The 16143-nt window shown below is 38.4% G+C and overlaps 1 protein-coding gene across 2 annotated transcripts in view; it reads left to right on the top strand.

Annotated features, from left to right (window-relative positions):
• The window catches only part of CWC27 (CWC27 spliceosome associated cyclophilin), a 256601-nt gene that overhangs the window by 4703 nt on the left and 235755 nt on the right, over positions 1–16143 (top strand). For both annotated transcript variants that reach the window (XM_081518289.1, XM_081518290.1), the window contains exon 2: positions 14474–14570. In XM_081518289.1, the coding sequence (XP_081374415.1) occupies positions 14474–14570 (97 nt within the window). The remainder of the gene's footprint in view (positions 1–14473; positions 14571–16143) is intronic.

Consider the following 16143-nt stretch of genomic DNA (forward strand, 5'->3'; position numbering starts at 1 on the left):
TTCTGGAATTGAGCTGCAGGAGTTTCTTGTATATTTTTGAGAATAATCCTTCGTCAGTTGCTTCGTTTGCTATTATTTTCTCCCATTCTGAAAGCTGTCTTTTCACTTTGCTTATAGTTTCCTTTGTTGTGCAGAAGCTTTTAATTTTAATTAGATCCCATTTGTTTATTTTTGCTTTTATTTCCAATATTCTGGGAGGTGGGTCATAGAGGATCCTGCTGTGGTTTGTGTCAGAGAGTGTTTTGCCTATGTTTTCCTCTAGGAGTTTTATAGTTTCTTGTCTTAAGCTTAGATCTTTAATCCATTTTGAGTTTATTTTTGTGTATGGTGTTAGAAAGTGTTCTAGTTTCATTCTTTTAGAAGTGGTTGACCAGTTTTCCCAGCACCACTTGTTGAAGAGATTGTCTTTTCTCTATTGTATATTCTTGCCTCCTTTGTCAAAGATAAGGTGTCCATAGGTGCGTGGATTTATCTCTGGGCTTTCTATTTTGTTCCATTGATCTATATTTCTGTCTTTGTGCCAGTACCATATTGTGTTGATGACTGTGGCTTTGTAGTAGAGCCTGAAGTCAGGCAGGTTGATTCCAGTTCCATTCTTCTTTCTCAAGATTGCTTTGGCTATTCGAGGTTTTTTTGTATTTCCATACAAATTGTGAAATTATTTGTTCTAGTTCTGTGAAAAATACTGTTCGTAGCTTGATAGGGATTGCATGGAATCTATAGAGTGCTTTGGGTAATATACTCATTTTCACTATATTAATTCTTCCAATCCATGAACACGGTATGTTTCTCCATCTATTTGTGTACTCTTTGATTTCTTTCATCAGTGTTTTATAGTTTTCTATATATAGGTCTTTTGTTTCTTCAGGTGGATATATTCCTAAGAGTTTTATTCTTTTCGTTGCGATGGTGAATGGAATTGTTTCCTTAATTTCTCTTTCTGTTTTCTCATTTTTAGTGTATAGGAATGCAAGGGATTTCTGTGTGTTAATTTTATATCCTGCAACTTTACTATATTCATTGATTAGCTCTAGTAATTTTCTGGTGGGGTCTTCAGAGCAGAAAAAGAAATAAAAGGAATCCAGATTGGAAAAGAAGTGAAACTCTTACTGTTTGCAGGTAACATGATCCTCTACATAGAAAACCCTAAAGACTCCACCAGAAAATTACTAGAGCTAATCAATGAATATTTCTTATCTTTTTAATAATAACCATTCTGTTGGGTGTGAGGTGATACCGCACTGTGGTTTTGATTTGCATTTACCTTATGATTAGTGATTTTGAGCATCTTTTCATGTGCCTGCTGCCCATCTGTATGTCTTCTTTGGAAAAAATGTGTATTCAGATCGTTATACATGGTTTTTAAACAGATTTTTTGTTACATATGTTATATAAGTTCTTTTTATATTTTGGAGATTAACCCTTTATCAGATATATGATGTGCAAATATCTTCTCCCAATTCAGTAGGTTATGTTTTCATTTTGTTGATGGTTTCCTTTGCTATGCAGAAGCTTGTTAGCTCATATAGTCCCATTGGGTTGTTTTTTCCTTTGTTTCCCTTGCCTTTGGAATCTGATTAAAAAAAAAAAACCAAAAAGCAATTTGCTAAGACCAGTACCAAAGGGGCTTACTGCTTGTCTTTTTTTCTAGAATATTTATGGTTGAAGATTTTGCATTCAAGTCTTGAGTCCCTTTTGAGTTTATTTTTATATATGGTGTATGATAGTGATCCAGTTTCACTTTTTTACTTGCAGCTGTTTAGTTTTCCCAGCATAGATTATTGAAGAGAGTATCCTATCCCCATTATGCACTCTTGCCTCCATGGTAAACTAATTAACCATATAAGTGTGGTCTTATTTCTGAGCTTTCTATTCTGTTCCTTTGATCTATGCCTCTGTTTTTTTATACCAATACCATTCTGTTTTGATTGCTGTAGTTTTGTAGTATAGTTTGAAATCAGGGAGCATGATACCTCTGGGTTTGTTATTCTTTCTTAAGGTTTCTTTGTCCATTTGGGATCTTTTGTTGTTCCATACAAATTGTAGGATTATTTGTTCTAATTCTGTGAAAAATGCCATTGGAGTTTTGATAGGGATTGCACTAACTCTATAGATTATTTGGGTAGTATGGACATTTTTTTTTCTTTTACTTTCTGGCCTTTATTTTGTTGTTATTATTTATGTATTTCTAATTAATTAATTAATTAATTTTAATTGGAGGCTAATTACTTTACAATAATGTAGTGGTTTTTGCCTTACATTGACATGAATGAGCCTCAGGTGCACATGTGTTCCCCATCCATAATCCTGCTCCCACCTCCCTCCCGATCCCATCCCCCAGGGTCATCCCAGTGCACCAGCCCTGAGCACCCTGTCTCATGCGTCGAACCTGAACCGGCGATCTGCTTCACATATGATATTATACGCGTTTCAATGCTAGTTTGCATCCCTACCAACAGTGTAAGAGGGTTCCCTTTTCTCTGCACCCTCTCCAGCATTTATTGTTTGTAGACTTTTTGATAGCAGCCATTCTGACCATTGTGAGATGGTACCTCATTTTGTTTTTGATTTGCATTTCTCTGATAATGAGTGATGTTGAGCATCTTTTCATGTGTTTGTTAGCTATCTATATGTCTTCCTTGGAGAAATGTCTGTTTAGTTCTTTCACCCATTTTGTTATTGGGTCGTTTATTTTTCTGGTATTGAGCTGCATGAGCTGCTTGTATATTTTTGAGATTAATTCTTTGCCAGTTACTTCGTTTGCTATTATTTTCTCCCATTCTGAAGGCCATATTTTCACCTTGCTTTATAGTTTCCTTCATTGTGCAAAAGCCAAGTGGTGGACCAGTTTTCCCAGCACCACTTGTTAAAGAGATTGTCTTTTCTCCATTGTATATTCTTGCCTCCTTTGTCAAAGATAAGTTGTCCATAGGTGCGTGGATTTATCTCTGGGCTTTCTATTTTGTTCCATTGATCTATATTTCTCTCGTTGTACCAGTACTATACTGTCTTGATGACTGTAGCTTTGAAGTATAGTCTGAAGTCAGGCAGGTTGATTCTTCCAGTTCCATTCTTCTTTCTCAAGATTGCTTTGGCTACCCGAGGTTTTTTATACTGCTGCTACTGCTGCTAAGTCGCTTTAGTCGTGTCTGACTCTGTGCGACCCCATAGACAGCAGCCCACCAGGCTCCCCCGTCCCTGGGATTCTCCAGGCAAGAACATTGGAATGGGTTGCCATTTCCTTATATTTCCATACAAATTGTGAAATTATTTGCTCTAGTTCTGTGAAAAATACCGTTCGTAGCTTGATAGGGATTGCATTGAATCTATAGATTGCTTTGAGTAGTATACTCATTTTCATTATATTGATTTTTGTGATCCATGAACATGATATATATCTCCATCTATTTGTGTCCTCTTTGATTTCTTTCATCAGTGTTTTATAGTTTTCTATATATAGGTCTTGTGTTTCTTTAGGTAGATTTATTCCTAAGTATTTTATTCTTTTTGTTGTAGTGATGAATGGAATTGTTTCCTTAATTTCTCTTTCTGTTTTCTCATTGTTAGTGTATAGGAATGCAAGGGATTTCTATATGTTAATTTTATATCCTGCAACTTTACTATATTCACTAATTAGCTCTAGTAATTTTCTGGTGGAGTCTTTAGGGTTTTCTATGTAGAGGATCATGTCATCTGCAAACAGTGAGAGTTTCACTTCTTTTCCAATCTGGATTCCTTTTATTTCTTTTTCTTCTGTGATTGCTGTGGCCAAAACTTCCAAAACTATGTTGAATAGTAGTGGTGAGAGTGGCACCCTTGTCTTGATTTAAGGGGAATGCTTTCAGTTTTCCACCATTGAGGATAATGTTTGTATGGGTTTATCATATATGGCTTTTATTATGTTGAGGTATGTTACTTCTATGCCTGCTTTCTGGAGGGATTTTATCATAAATGGATGTTGAATTTTGTCAAAGGCTTTCTCTGCATCTATCAATATAATCATATGGTTTTTATCTTTCAATTTGTTAATGTGGGGTATCACAGTGATTGATTTGTGGATATTAAAGAATCCTTGCATCCCTGGGATGAAGCCCACATGGCCATGATGTATGATCTTTTTAATATGTTGTTGGATTCTGTTTGCTAGAATTTTGTTAAGGATTTTGGCATCTATGTTCATCAGTGATATTGGCCTGTAATTTTCCTTTTTGATGGCATCTTAGTTTGGTTTTAGGGTGGTATTAGGGTGATGGTGGCTGCATAAAATGAGTTTGGAAGTTTACCTTCCTCTCCAGTTTTCTGGAAGAGTTTGAGTAGCATAGGTGTTAGCTTTTCTGTAAATTGTTCATAGAATTCACCTGTGAAACTGCTGATCCTGGGCTTTTGTTTGCTGGAAGATTTCTGATTACAGTTTCGATTTCCATGCTTGTGATGGGTCTATTAAGATTTTCTATTTCTTCCTGGTTCAGTTTTGGAAAGTTATACTTTTCTAAGAATTTGTTCATTTCTTGCAAGTTGTCTACTTTATTGGCATATAGATACTGATAGTAGTCTCTTAAGATTCTTTGTATTTCTGTGTTGTCTGTTGTGATTTCTCCATTTTCATTTCTAATTTTGTTGATTTGATTCTTCTTCCTTTTTTCTTGACGAGTTTGGCTAATGGTTCGTCTATTTTATTTATATTCTAAAAGAACCAGCTTTTAGCTTTGTTGATTTTTGCTATGGTCCCCTTTGTTTCTTTTTCATTTATTTCTGTCCTAATTTTTATGATTCCTTTCCTTCTACTTACCCTGGGGTTCTTTTTCTAGTTGCTTTAGGTTTAGAGTTAGGTTAGTTATTTGATTTTTCTCTTGTTTCTTGAGGTAAGCTTGTATTGCTGTGACCTTCCCCTTAGTACTGCTTTTACTGAATCCCATAGGTTTTGCGTTGTTGTGTTTTCATTTTCATTCATTTCTATGCATATTTTGATTTCTTTTTTGATTTCTTCTGTGATTTGTTGGTTATTCAGAACTGTCTTGTTTAGCCTCTATATGTTTGTATTTTTAATAGTTTTTTTTTTTCCTTTAGTTGACATCTAATCTTAGCACATTGTGAACAGAAAAGATGCTTAGAATGATTTCAATTTTTTTTGACTTATCAAGGCTAGATTTATGGCCCAGGATGTGATCTGTCCTGGAGAAGGTTCCGTGTGCACTTGAGAAAAAGGTGAAATTCATTGTTTTGGGGTGAAATACCTATAGATACGTATTAGGTCTTACTGGTCTATTGTATGATTTAAAGTTTGTGTTTCCTTGCTAATTTTCTGTTTAGTTGATCTATCCATAGGTGTGAGTGGGGTATTAAAGTCTCCCACTATTATTGTATTTCTGTTAATTTCCCTTTTCATACTTGTTAGCATTTGCCTTACATATTGCGGTGCTCCTGTGTTGGATGCATATATATTTGTAATTGTTATATTTTCTTCTTGGATTGATCCTTTGATCATTACGTAGTGTCCTTCCTTGTCTCTTTTCACGGCCTTTATTTCAAAGTCTATTTTATCTGATATGTGTATTGCTACTCCTGCTTTCTTTTGGTCTCCATTTACGTGAAATATCTTTTTCCAGCCCTTCATTTTCAGTTGGTATGTGTCCCTTGTTTTGAGGTGGGTCTCTTGTAGACAGCATATATAGGGGTCTTGTTTTTGTATCCATTCAGCTACTCTTTGTCTTTTGGTTGGGGCATTCCACCCATTTACATTTAAGGTAATTATTGATAAGTATGATCCCATTGCCATTTATTTTGTTGTTTTGGGTTCGAGTTTATAAACCTTTTCTGTGTTTACTGTCTAAAGAAGATCCTTTAGCATTTGTTGAAGAGCTGGTTTGGTGGTGCTGAATTCTCTCAGCCTTTGCTTGTCTGTAAAGCTTTTGATTTCTCCTTCATATTTGAATGAGATCCTTGCTGGGTACAGTAATCTGGGTTGTAGATTTTTCTCTTTCATCACTTTAAGTGTGTCCTGCCATTCCTTTCTGGCTGAAGAATTTCTATTGAAAGATCAGCTGTTATTCTTATGGGAATCCCCTTGTTTGTTATTTGTTGTTTTTCCGTTGCTGCTTTTAATATTTGTTCTTTGTGTTTGATCTTTGTTAATTTGATTAATATGTGTTGGGGTGTTTCACCTTAGGTTTATCCTGTTTGGGATTCTCTGGGTTTCTTGGACTTGGGTGGCTATTTCCTTCCCCATTTTAGGGAAGTTTTCAACTATTATCCTCTCAAGTATTTTCGCATGGCCTTTCTTTTTGTCTTCTTCTGGGACTCCTATGATTCGAATGTTGTGGTGTTTGACTTTGTCCCAGAGGTCTCTGAGGTTGTCCTCATTTCTTTTAATTCTTTTTTCTTTTTACCTTTCTGCTTCATTCATTTCCACCATTCTATCTTACCCCTCTCTTATCCTATCTTCTGCCTCAGTTATTCTACTGTTGGTTTCCCTCCAGAATGTTTTTGACTTCAGTTATTGCATTATTCATTATTGATCGACTCTTTTTTGTTTTTTCTAGATCCTTGTTAAACATTTCTAGCATCTTCTTAATCCTTGCCTCCAGACTATTTATCTGTAACTCCATTTTGTTTTCAAGATTTTGGATCATTTTTACAATCATTATTTTGAATTCTTTTTCAGGTAGACTCCCTATCTCCTCCTCTTTGGTTTGGTGAGCATTTTATCATGTTCCTTTGCCTGCTGAATATTTCTCTGCCTTTTCATCTTGTTTAGATTGCTGTGTTTGGGGTGGCCTTTCTGTATGCTGGAAGTTTGCGGTTCCTCTTTATTGTGGAGGTTCCTCCCTGTGGGTGGGGTTGGAGGAGTGGCTTGTCAAGGTTTCCTGATTAGGGAAGCTTGCATCTGTGTTCCGGTGGGTGGAGCTGGATCGCCTCTCACTGGAGTGCAATGAAGTGTCAAGTAGTGAGTTTTGAGGTGTCTATGGGTTTGGTGTGACTTTGCGTAGCGTGTATATTAATACTCTGGGCTGTGTTCCTGCGTTGCTGGAGAATTAGCGTGATATGTCTTGCTCTGGAACTTGTTGGCTCTTGGGCAGAGTTGGTTTCAGTGTAGCTATGGATGCTTTTGGATGGGCTCTTTTCGATTAATGTTCCCTGGAGTCTGGAGTTTTCTGGTGTTCTCAAGTTTTGGGTTTAAGCTTCCTGCCTCTGGTTTTCAGTCTTATTCTTACAGTAGCCTCAAGACTTCTCCATCCATACTCACTGATAATAGAACATCTATGTTAATGGAGAAAGGATTCTCCACAGTGAGGGACACCCAGAGAGGTTCTCTAGAGTTAACATGGAGAAGAGCAGAGGGAGAAGGGAGGTAGAGGTGATCAGGAGGAGAAGAGGGGGAATCAAAAGGGGAGAGACAGATCTAGCCAGTAATCAGTTCCCTAAGTGTTCTCCTCAGCCTGGAATACCCAAAGAGATTCACAGAGTTGGGTAGAGAAGAGAAGGGGGAGGGAGGAGGTAGAGGTGACCTAGGGAGAAAAAGGAGAGTTAAAAGGGGGAGAGGGCAATCAAGCCAGTAATCACACTCCTAAGTAAAAATGGGGACTGAAGATTGGATTCTTAAAGGTACAAAATTGATAACAAATACAAAAAAGCAAAGATTAAAAATCTAGAGTAGAGGTTAGGCTCTCAAAAATACAATATTAAAAAAAAACAAAGTCACAAAAATTATAAAAAAATACATATGAAATTTGCTTTAAAAGTAGGGTCTTTTTTTTGCAAGGTAATCGTAGATTATAAAAATGAAAATTAAAGGAGTAATAAAGGACTTAAAAATAAAAAAACAATTTAAAAAATGATAATAGTAAAATATATCCAGGAATTTTTCTGGAGCTGTTGTGGGCAGTGTGGGGTCAGTTCATTTTTGGATAGTTCCTTGTTCCAGCTTATACTTCTTCTTGAGGTCTATAGGCCCCTTCCAATGTAGTCGGTGCTAACTACAGGGTTTTAATCTGTTGCACCTGTCAGTTCCAGAGCAGTTCCCTCTGTTTATTTTGGCTTCTTCCATTTGCAAATCTCTTCAGTGTCTAATTTCCACCCTGACACAAGGGAGTGAAGGTGGTCACTTATTTAGGCTCACTTGTTCAGTTGTGCTGTGGGGAGGGAGGAACACTGCAAACAAGTACCACTGGCGTGTGTGGGGAGTGTTCGCTGTGTCTGGGCCACACTGGGTTTGCCCCCGCTCACGGCATGTGTGCTTTCCCAGTCTACACTGCTCAGGCTCCAGGTTGCTCTGCAGGGGAACTGTCTAAAGTGGGCCCTGGGTTGCATGCACTTCCCAGGTCTAAGCTGCTCAGGTTCAGGTTCTCAGGTACGCCACAAAGACACAGACTCAGTTGGGCCTGCATTTTGTGCCCTCCCCAGGTCCGAGCAGCTCAGGCAACCAGGTGCTTGGTGAGTGCACTCTCCCCAGGTGGGGTGGTGTGTCTTATCACCTCCCTGGTCCCAGCTGCTCAGTTTCCTGGGTTTGCAGTGGGAGTGCTGTCTCAGGTGTGTCTCCTCTAGGGAGCTGATCTCTGGCTGTGACCCTCCTAGTGGATGTCAATCATCCAGGATCCCAGGAAGACTTGGTTAGCAACTGAAAGCCTGCTCACAATTTGGTAGAGGATGCTGTCTCTGGGGCTAAGATTGCCCCTTTCCGGTTCTGGCTGTCACCCGCCTGCCTCTCTGCCTCCAGTGGGGCTGGGCCACAGCTGGCTATCTCTCCTCTGGTATTGGCTCAGTCCTTTGTTCTGTAAGCTGGCCTGGCAGTGCCTTAGGTTAGAACTTCTTGCAGGAAAGTTCTCTCTCTTTTTTTTCTCTCTTTCTCTCTCTCTGGCTATCCCACAGTTTGGGTTTCTATCTCATGTTAGCTCCCTCAGATTGTCCTCTGGGCATTCAGGCCCAGTCCTTACCCTAAGCAATGCAGCCTGGGCCTCCCTGTTCAGCCCCTGCTTGCTGGTGGCGGACGTGAGCGTCTGGGCTACTTCTCTGCTGGGAGTTGCGGTTAGGCGTGTAATCTGTGGGTTTTATTTATTTATTTTTTCCTCCCAGTTATGTTGCCCCCTGAGATTCCAAAACTTCCCACAGACCCGCCAGTGAAAGAGTTTCCTGGTGTTTGGAAACTTCTCCTCTTTCACGACTCCCTCCCCAGGATGGGTCTCCATCCCTAACTCTTTTGTCTCTCTTTTTATCTTTTATATTTTGTCCTACCTCCTTTTGAAGACAATAAGCTGCCTTTCTGGGTGCCTGGTGTCCTCTGCCAGCGTTCAGAAGTTGTTTTGTGGAATTTGCTCAGTGTTCAAATGATCTTTTGATGAATTTGTGGGGGAGAAAGTGGTCTCCCTGTCCTATTCCTCTGCCATCTTAGGACCTAGTATGGACATTTTAAAGTATTTAAATCGTGGATAGGAAGACCTATCCATGAACACAAAATATCTTCCCACTTATTTTATGTCATTTTCAGTTTTATCATCTGTGTCTTACAGTTTTGAGTGTACAGATCTTTTGCTTCCTTGGTTAAATTTATCCCTAGTTTTTGTTTTTCTTTTTTAGTGCATTTATAAATTGGAGTCTTTCCTTGATTTCTCATTCTGATAGTTCATTATTAGTGTATAAGAATGCAGTATATTTTTGTATGTTAATTTTGTGTGTTGAATTTTAACTGAATTCATTCTTTGGTTCTAACATGCTTGTTTGTTTTTTGCTGGAGTCTTTAGAGTTTTCTATATAGTATCTTGACAACTGCAAATAGTGACAGTTTTACTTTTTCCTTTCCAATTTTGATGCCTTTTATTTTTTGTCCTGCCTAATTGTTGTGTCTGGGACTACTGGTACTGTGTTGACTAAAAGTGGAGAGAGTGGGCATCCTTGTCTTGTACGTTAGAAGAAAAGCTTTCAGCTTTTCACTGTTGAGTATGATACCAGCTGTGGGTTTGTCATGTATGACCTTCATCTCACTGAAGTGCATTCCTTCTTTATCGACTTTGTTGAGACTTTTTACCATAAATCGATGTTAACTTTCTTCCAGAGCTCTTTATTCATCCATTGAGATGATCATTTGATTTTTATCTTTTGGGTTTTTTCAAATTTATTTTTAATTAGAGGATAATTGCTTTACTATGTTGTGTTGGTTTCTGCCATAGGGCAACGTGAATCAGCCATAAGTATACATATGTCCCCTCCCTCTTGAACCTCTCCTCCACCCCCCCACCTCATCCCACCCCTCTAGGTTATCACAGAGTACTGTGTTGAGCTGCTTATGTTATACAGCAGCTTCCCACTGGCTATCTATTTTACATATGGAAATGTATATATTTCATTCAGTGCTACTTTCTCAATTTGTCCCACCCTCTCCTTCACCCACTATGTTCACAAGTGTTCTCAATGTCTATGTCTCTATTCCTACACTGCAAATAGGTTCATCAGTACCATTTTTCTGGATTCCATATATATGAATTAATACATGATTTTTTTCTCTTTCTGACTTACTCCACTCTGTATAACAGGCTCTAAGTTCATCCACCTCACTAGAACTGATCTAAATGTGTTCCTTTTTATGGCCGAGTAATATTCCATTGTGTATATATGCACCACAGCTTCTTTATCCGTTCATCTGTTGATGGACGTCTAAGTTGCTTCTGTGTTCTGGCTGCTATAAATGTTGCTGCCATGAGCATTGGGGTGCATGTGTCTTTTTCAGTTAGGTTTTCCCAGCGTAGATGTCCAGTAGTGGAATTGCTGGGTCATAAACATCTATTTCTGCTTTACTGACTATGCCAAAGCCTTTGACTGTGTGGATCACAATAAACTGTGGAAAATTCTGAAAGAGATGGGAATACCAGACCATCTGACCTGTCTCTTGAGAAACCTGTGTGCAGGTCAGGAAGCAACAGTTAGAACTGGACATGGAACAACAGACTGGTTCCAAATAGGAAAAGGAATACGTCAAGGCTGTATATTGTCACCCTGCTTATTTAACTTCTATGCAGAGTACATCATGAGAAACGCTGGGCTGGAGGAAGCACAAGCTGGAATCAAGATTGCCAGGAGAAATATCAATAACCTCAGATATACAGATGACACCACCCTTATGGCAGAAAGTGAAGAAGAACTAAAGAGTCTCTTGATGAAAGTGAAAGAGAGGAAAAAGTTGGCTTAAAGCTCAACATTCAGAAAACTAAGATCACGGCATCTGGTCCCATCACTTCATGGGAAATAGATGGGGAAACAGTGGAAACAGTGTCAGACTTTATTTTTTGGGGCTGCAAAATCACTACTGATGGTGATTGCAGCCATGAAATTAAAAGACGCTTACTCCTTGGAAGGAAGGTTATGGCTAACCTAGATAGCATATTTAAAAGCAGAGACATTACTTTGCCAACAAAAGTCTGTCTAGTCAAGGCTATGGTTTTTCCAGTAGTCCTGTATGGATGTGAGAGTTGGACGGTGAAGAAAGCTGAGCGCTGCAGAATTGATGCTTTTGAACTGTGGTGCTGGAGAAGACTCTTGAGAGTCCCTTGGACTGCAAAGAGATCCAATCAGTCCATCCTAGAGGAGATCAGTCCTGGATGTTCATTGGAAGGACTGATGTTGAAGCTGAAACTCCAATACTTTGGCCACCTCATGCGAAGAGTTGACTCATTGGAAAAGACCCTGATGCTGGGAAGGATTGGGGGCAGGAGGAGAAGGGGACGACAGAGGATGAGATGGTTGGATGGCATCACTGACTCTATGGACATGGGTTTGGGTATACTCTGGGAGTTGGTGATGGATAGGGAGGCCTGGCGTGCTGCAATTCATGGGGTTGCAAAGAGTTGGACATGACTGAGCGACTGAACTGAACTGATTGTAGTTTTATTCGTACAAAGAAATCTGTTTGTTTTGTTGGTGTGGTGTAACTCATTGGTTGATTTGCAAATATTGAGCCACTGTTGCATCCCTGAGATAGCTGTTAGCTTCATTGATCTGTTCTATTGTTTTTTAGTCTCTATTTCATTTATTTATACTGTGATCTTTATTATTTCCTTTGTTCTACTAACTTTTGACTTCATTTGTTCATCTTTTTCTAGTTCATCTAGGTGTAAAGTTAGATTGTTTTAGATTGTCTTGTTTCTTGAGTTTGGCCTATATTGCTATGACCTTCTCTCTTAAAAACACTTTTGTTGTACCCCATAAGGTTTGGTATTTCTGTCCCTAGGTATTTTTTTTCCTTTGATTTCTTCAACGATCCATTGGTTGTTCAATTATTCTTTTTTTTTTTTAATTGAAGTATAGTTGATGTACAATGTTGTGTTAGTTTCAGGTATACAGCAAAGTGATGCACTTATAAAAGCAAGCCTCTTGGCATTTTTCCAACAGCATTTGTTCACTTTGTGTCTTGGGGTCACATTTGGGTAATTCTTGCAACATTTTAAGCCCTCCACCAGCGAAAAGATTATGATTCGCTAAAGGCTTACATGTAGATTGGCAGTTTTTAATAATAAAGTATTTTAAAATTAAGGTTTGCAACTTTGTCTTTTCAGACATAATGCTGTTGCATACACTATAGAGTAAACATAACTTCTGTACACACTGAGAAACCAAAAACTTTATGTGACTCACTTTTTTGCAATACTCAGTTTGTTGTAGTGGTGTAAAACCAAACCTGTGATGTCTCAGAGGTATGCCTGAAAATGCTCATATGCAAAGCAGTATGAGTCAAAAGTGAGTGCTTTTGACTTAGACACTGTTCTCTACTCAAATCATTTGTGACCAGGGTAACTTGGACATTTATTTTGCAACATGTGATGGTGCCCTAGAGTTTGATGGACTTTTTTTTCCAGCATAGTATGGAATTTATGGAGAACTCTGTGGAGGCAGTATGGTGAAATAGAATAAGCACGGGCTTTGCATTAGATAGTCTTTGGTTTAAGTGTGTTCACTGTAGACCCTGGATAAATTGACTTTATCTGAGTCTCTGATTTCTTCATAAATAGGAGTAATGATACCTACCTTGCAGATGAGGATTAAATGAGATAGGATATGTAAAGTGTCTGGCACAGAAGCTGGCACATGGGAGGCACTCAACAAATGTCCCCTTCTTTTTGTAGAGAAAGTATAAAGGGTTGAGAAAATCATGCACATTAGTGCTTTTGGTTCTTTTATATTTCTTTAAGGGCTAAGGAAAGCATTTTATTTTATTTTATTTTTTTAAATGTATCTGTTTATTTGACTGTGCTGGGTGTTAGTTGCAACAGGTGAGATCTTTAGTTTTGGCATGTGGAGTCTTAGTTGTGGCATGTGGGAGCTAGTTCCTTGACCACGGATCAGACCCGGGCCCCCTGCATTGGGAGCACAGAGTCTTAGTCACTGGACCACCAGGGAAGTCCCAGGAAACCATTTTAAAATCTACCACAGTATAGATATTGTCACCTCCTCCACCCCCAGTTATATAATTACAAGAGAACTATGTAGCGGTAAAAGCCCAAAAAGATACAATACATTCAATGTTATATACATTATGGCAGTGTAATTTGGGCTTCTGAAGCAGAAACTGAAAGGCAATTGTAGCAAAAGTGATGGTGATGGTCATGTGTCATGGACCTTTAATCACTGATTGACAGTGAACTCTGTTCTACTTTGATACACTGAGGGCTGGGTGTGTGGGGGAAGTGATACTAGAGAAGTTGGACTCAGCTGTGCCAGGGTGTTCAGATTTAGAGCTTTCTGTTCTTTTTGGTTGTTTGTGGTTGTTAATAAGACTGTTATAAGCTGTTTCTTCCTGTGGACTCAGTAGGGATTTTGGTTCCTGCAAAATGGATGCTTGCACCAAGGAGTAACTGCCTTCATGAACTGTGGAAAGGAGACTATCAAAGGATTTTATTTACTGTTGACAGTACTTTTAAGGGGCTTCCCTGGTGGCTCAGTGGTAAAGAATCCGCCTGCCAGTGTAGGAGACACAGGTTTGATCCCTAATATACAACCCAGAATTGCATTAAGAATGTTCCTTTGTAAATTAGAAATGGCGTGATTGTGAATGAAGAGGTCAACTGTTCATACATTAAAAGATAATTGTAAAATCGTCTTATAGTGCCGTAGTTTCATGGGATCATTGTTCTTTAATGTCTTAATTTGTTATACCAATTTTATTGGAAGAAATGATGTGGAAAACTTTTAAAATTAAAGCAAGTTTACAGTATTGATTTTTAAATGAATGCAGTTGTTTCTGTGATTAAAAAATATTTGTGTTATTTTTTCTTAAAGCATAAATTACTTCTGAAAATAGTATTTAAAAGATAGAAATAGAGTAACTTGTACTGACTATTTGAAGTTTTTGAGTATAATAACAGAAACCAAGCAAAGTTTCTCATTTTTGTTTTAAAGTTGAAAATTCAGTAGTGAATACTTTATGTTGAGCAGCCAATAAACTCATTATGAAACAAAATGATAACTTAATGATTTTATATGCTTTCTACAGGTTTTATTGAAAACTACAGCTGGAGATATTGATATAGAATTGTGGTCAAAAGAAGCTCCTAAAGCATGCAGAAATTTTATCCAGCTTTGTTTGGAAGGTAATCATAATTCTTGAATTTTATTCTATAGAAGAAATTTTGTTAATTTAAAAATTGCAGTGTATTTTCCCACAACATTGAAGACTCGTGTTAAATAGTGATAATGAATGATCAGAGTTGATATAAGCAATGTGGGTTTGAGCTGTGTGTCAGGAAATGGAGAGACTGGAGATAAAAATCCCTCCCAGCCACCCCCCACCCCAGTCAGTAAATCTCTGCATCTTTAACAGAGAAATTTATCTCACTTCTTTCTTTCATCCTCTGAAAGTGGGTGCTCCCTAAGATGCTTTTAGTTCTGTATTATCTTTTTTCTTCAATTGTTACTTCCAACCAGTGAAAGGGAAAGTTGTGAAAGTCACTTAGTTGTGTCTGACTCTACGACCCCATGGGCTGTATAGTCCATGGAATTCTTCAGGCAAGAATACTGGAGTGGGTAGCCTTTCCCCTCTCCAGGGTGTCTTCCCAACCCAGAGATCGAACCCAGGTCTCCCGCATTGCTGGCGGATTCTTTACCGGCTGAACCACAAGGGAAGCCCAAGAATACTGGAGTGGGTCGCCTGTCCCTTCTCCAGTGTATCTTCCTGACCCAGGAATCAAACCAGGGTCTCTGCATTGCAGGTGGATTCTTTACCAACTGAGCTAACTTCCAACCATGTAACTGTCAAATATAGAATTCCAGCCATTTCTCCTCTTTTGAACTCTAATTTACATATCTGATTGCCTAGTGGACTTTTCTACTCAAATCTTCTACTGTCAGCTACAACTCAAACAGTATAAAACCAAATTTACCAGTTTCTTCTCCAAACTGCCTTAACTGTTACTCATGTGATTGTCATTGCCTCTTACCTGGTCTTCCATTTTCTTATCTTTGATCTCTTTACCCTCACATTTAATTTATCTGGTAGTTAAATCCTCAGGCAGCTTGGCTTCCTAGTTTTCCAACTTCATTTTTCATTGCACTGAATAACCATGTGGTTTCAGTTGACTACTGCCTTTATTTCCTGAGCAGGTCCTTCCCATTTCCACTCATTCCTCTTCCCTTCTTTTTCTGTTCAAGTTAACGCACTCGTTCTTTTGTTTTTTGGCCATGTGATGTGGCCTGTGGGATGTTAGTTCCCTGACCAGGGCCAGGGTAAAACCTGGGGCCCCAGTAGTGAAAGTGCCAAGTCCTAACCACTGGACTACCAGAGAATTCCCAATCCACTTTTCCATGTCTATTAAAAATTTTGTTTGCTCCATAAAGGCTTCCATCCAACGTTCAGTGATGATGTTAGCAATGTCACTAGTAACTCTTAGATTTGAGTAATAAAGTGACTATCTTTCTTTTTAACAAACTTTACAGAATTACATTCACTTGAGTGTTTTCCCCTTTAGAATATTCCCTTTTAGAGCTAAATATCCCTAACATTTATAACATGTTGACTTTTACTATACATTGCATATGGTTTCATATATCTCCAGTGGTGGCAAATCATTGTCCTAAATTATATCTGATTTTTAGAAAAAGAGAAGATTAATCAAGGTATCAAAGCAGCACTCTGAGTCTAAAGCAAGATGTGAAAGAGAATACAGA

The sequence above is a fragment of the Giraffa tippelskirchi genome, chromosome 8 (genome assembly GCF_054371585.1).
Source record: "Giraffa tippelskirchi isolate mGirTip1 chromosome 8, T2T-mGirTip1v1.2.pri, whole genome shotgun sequence".
In the NCBI taxonomy this organism is placed as follows: domain Eukaryota; kingdom Metazoa; phylum Chordata; class Mammalia; order Artiodactyla; family Giraffidae; genus Giraffa; species Giraffa tippelskirchi.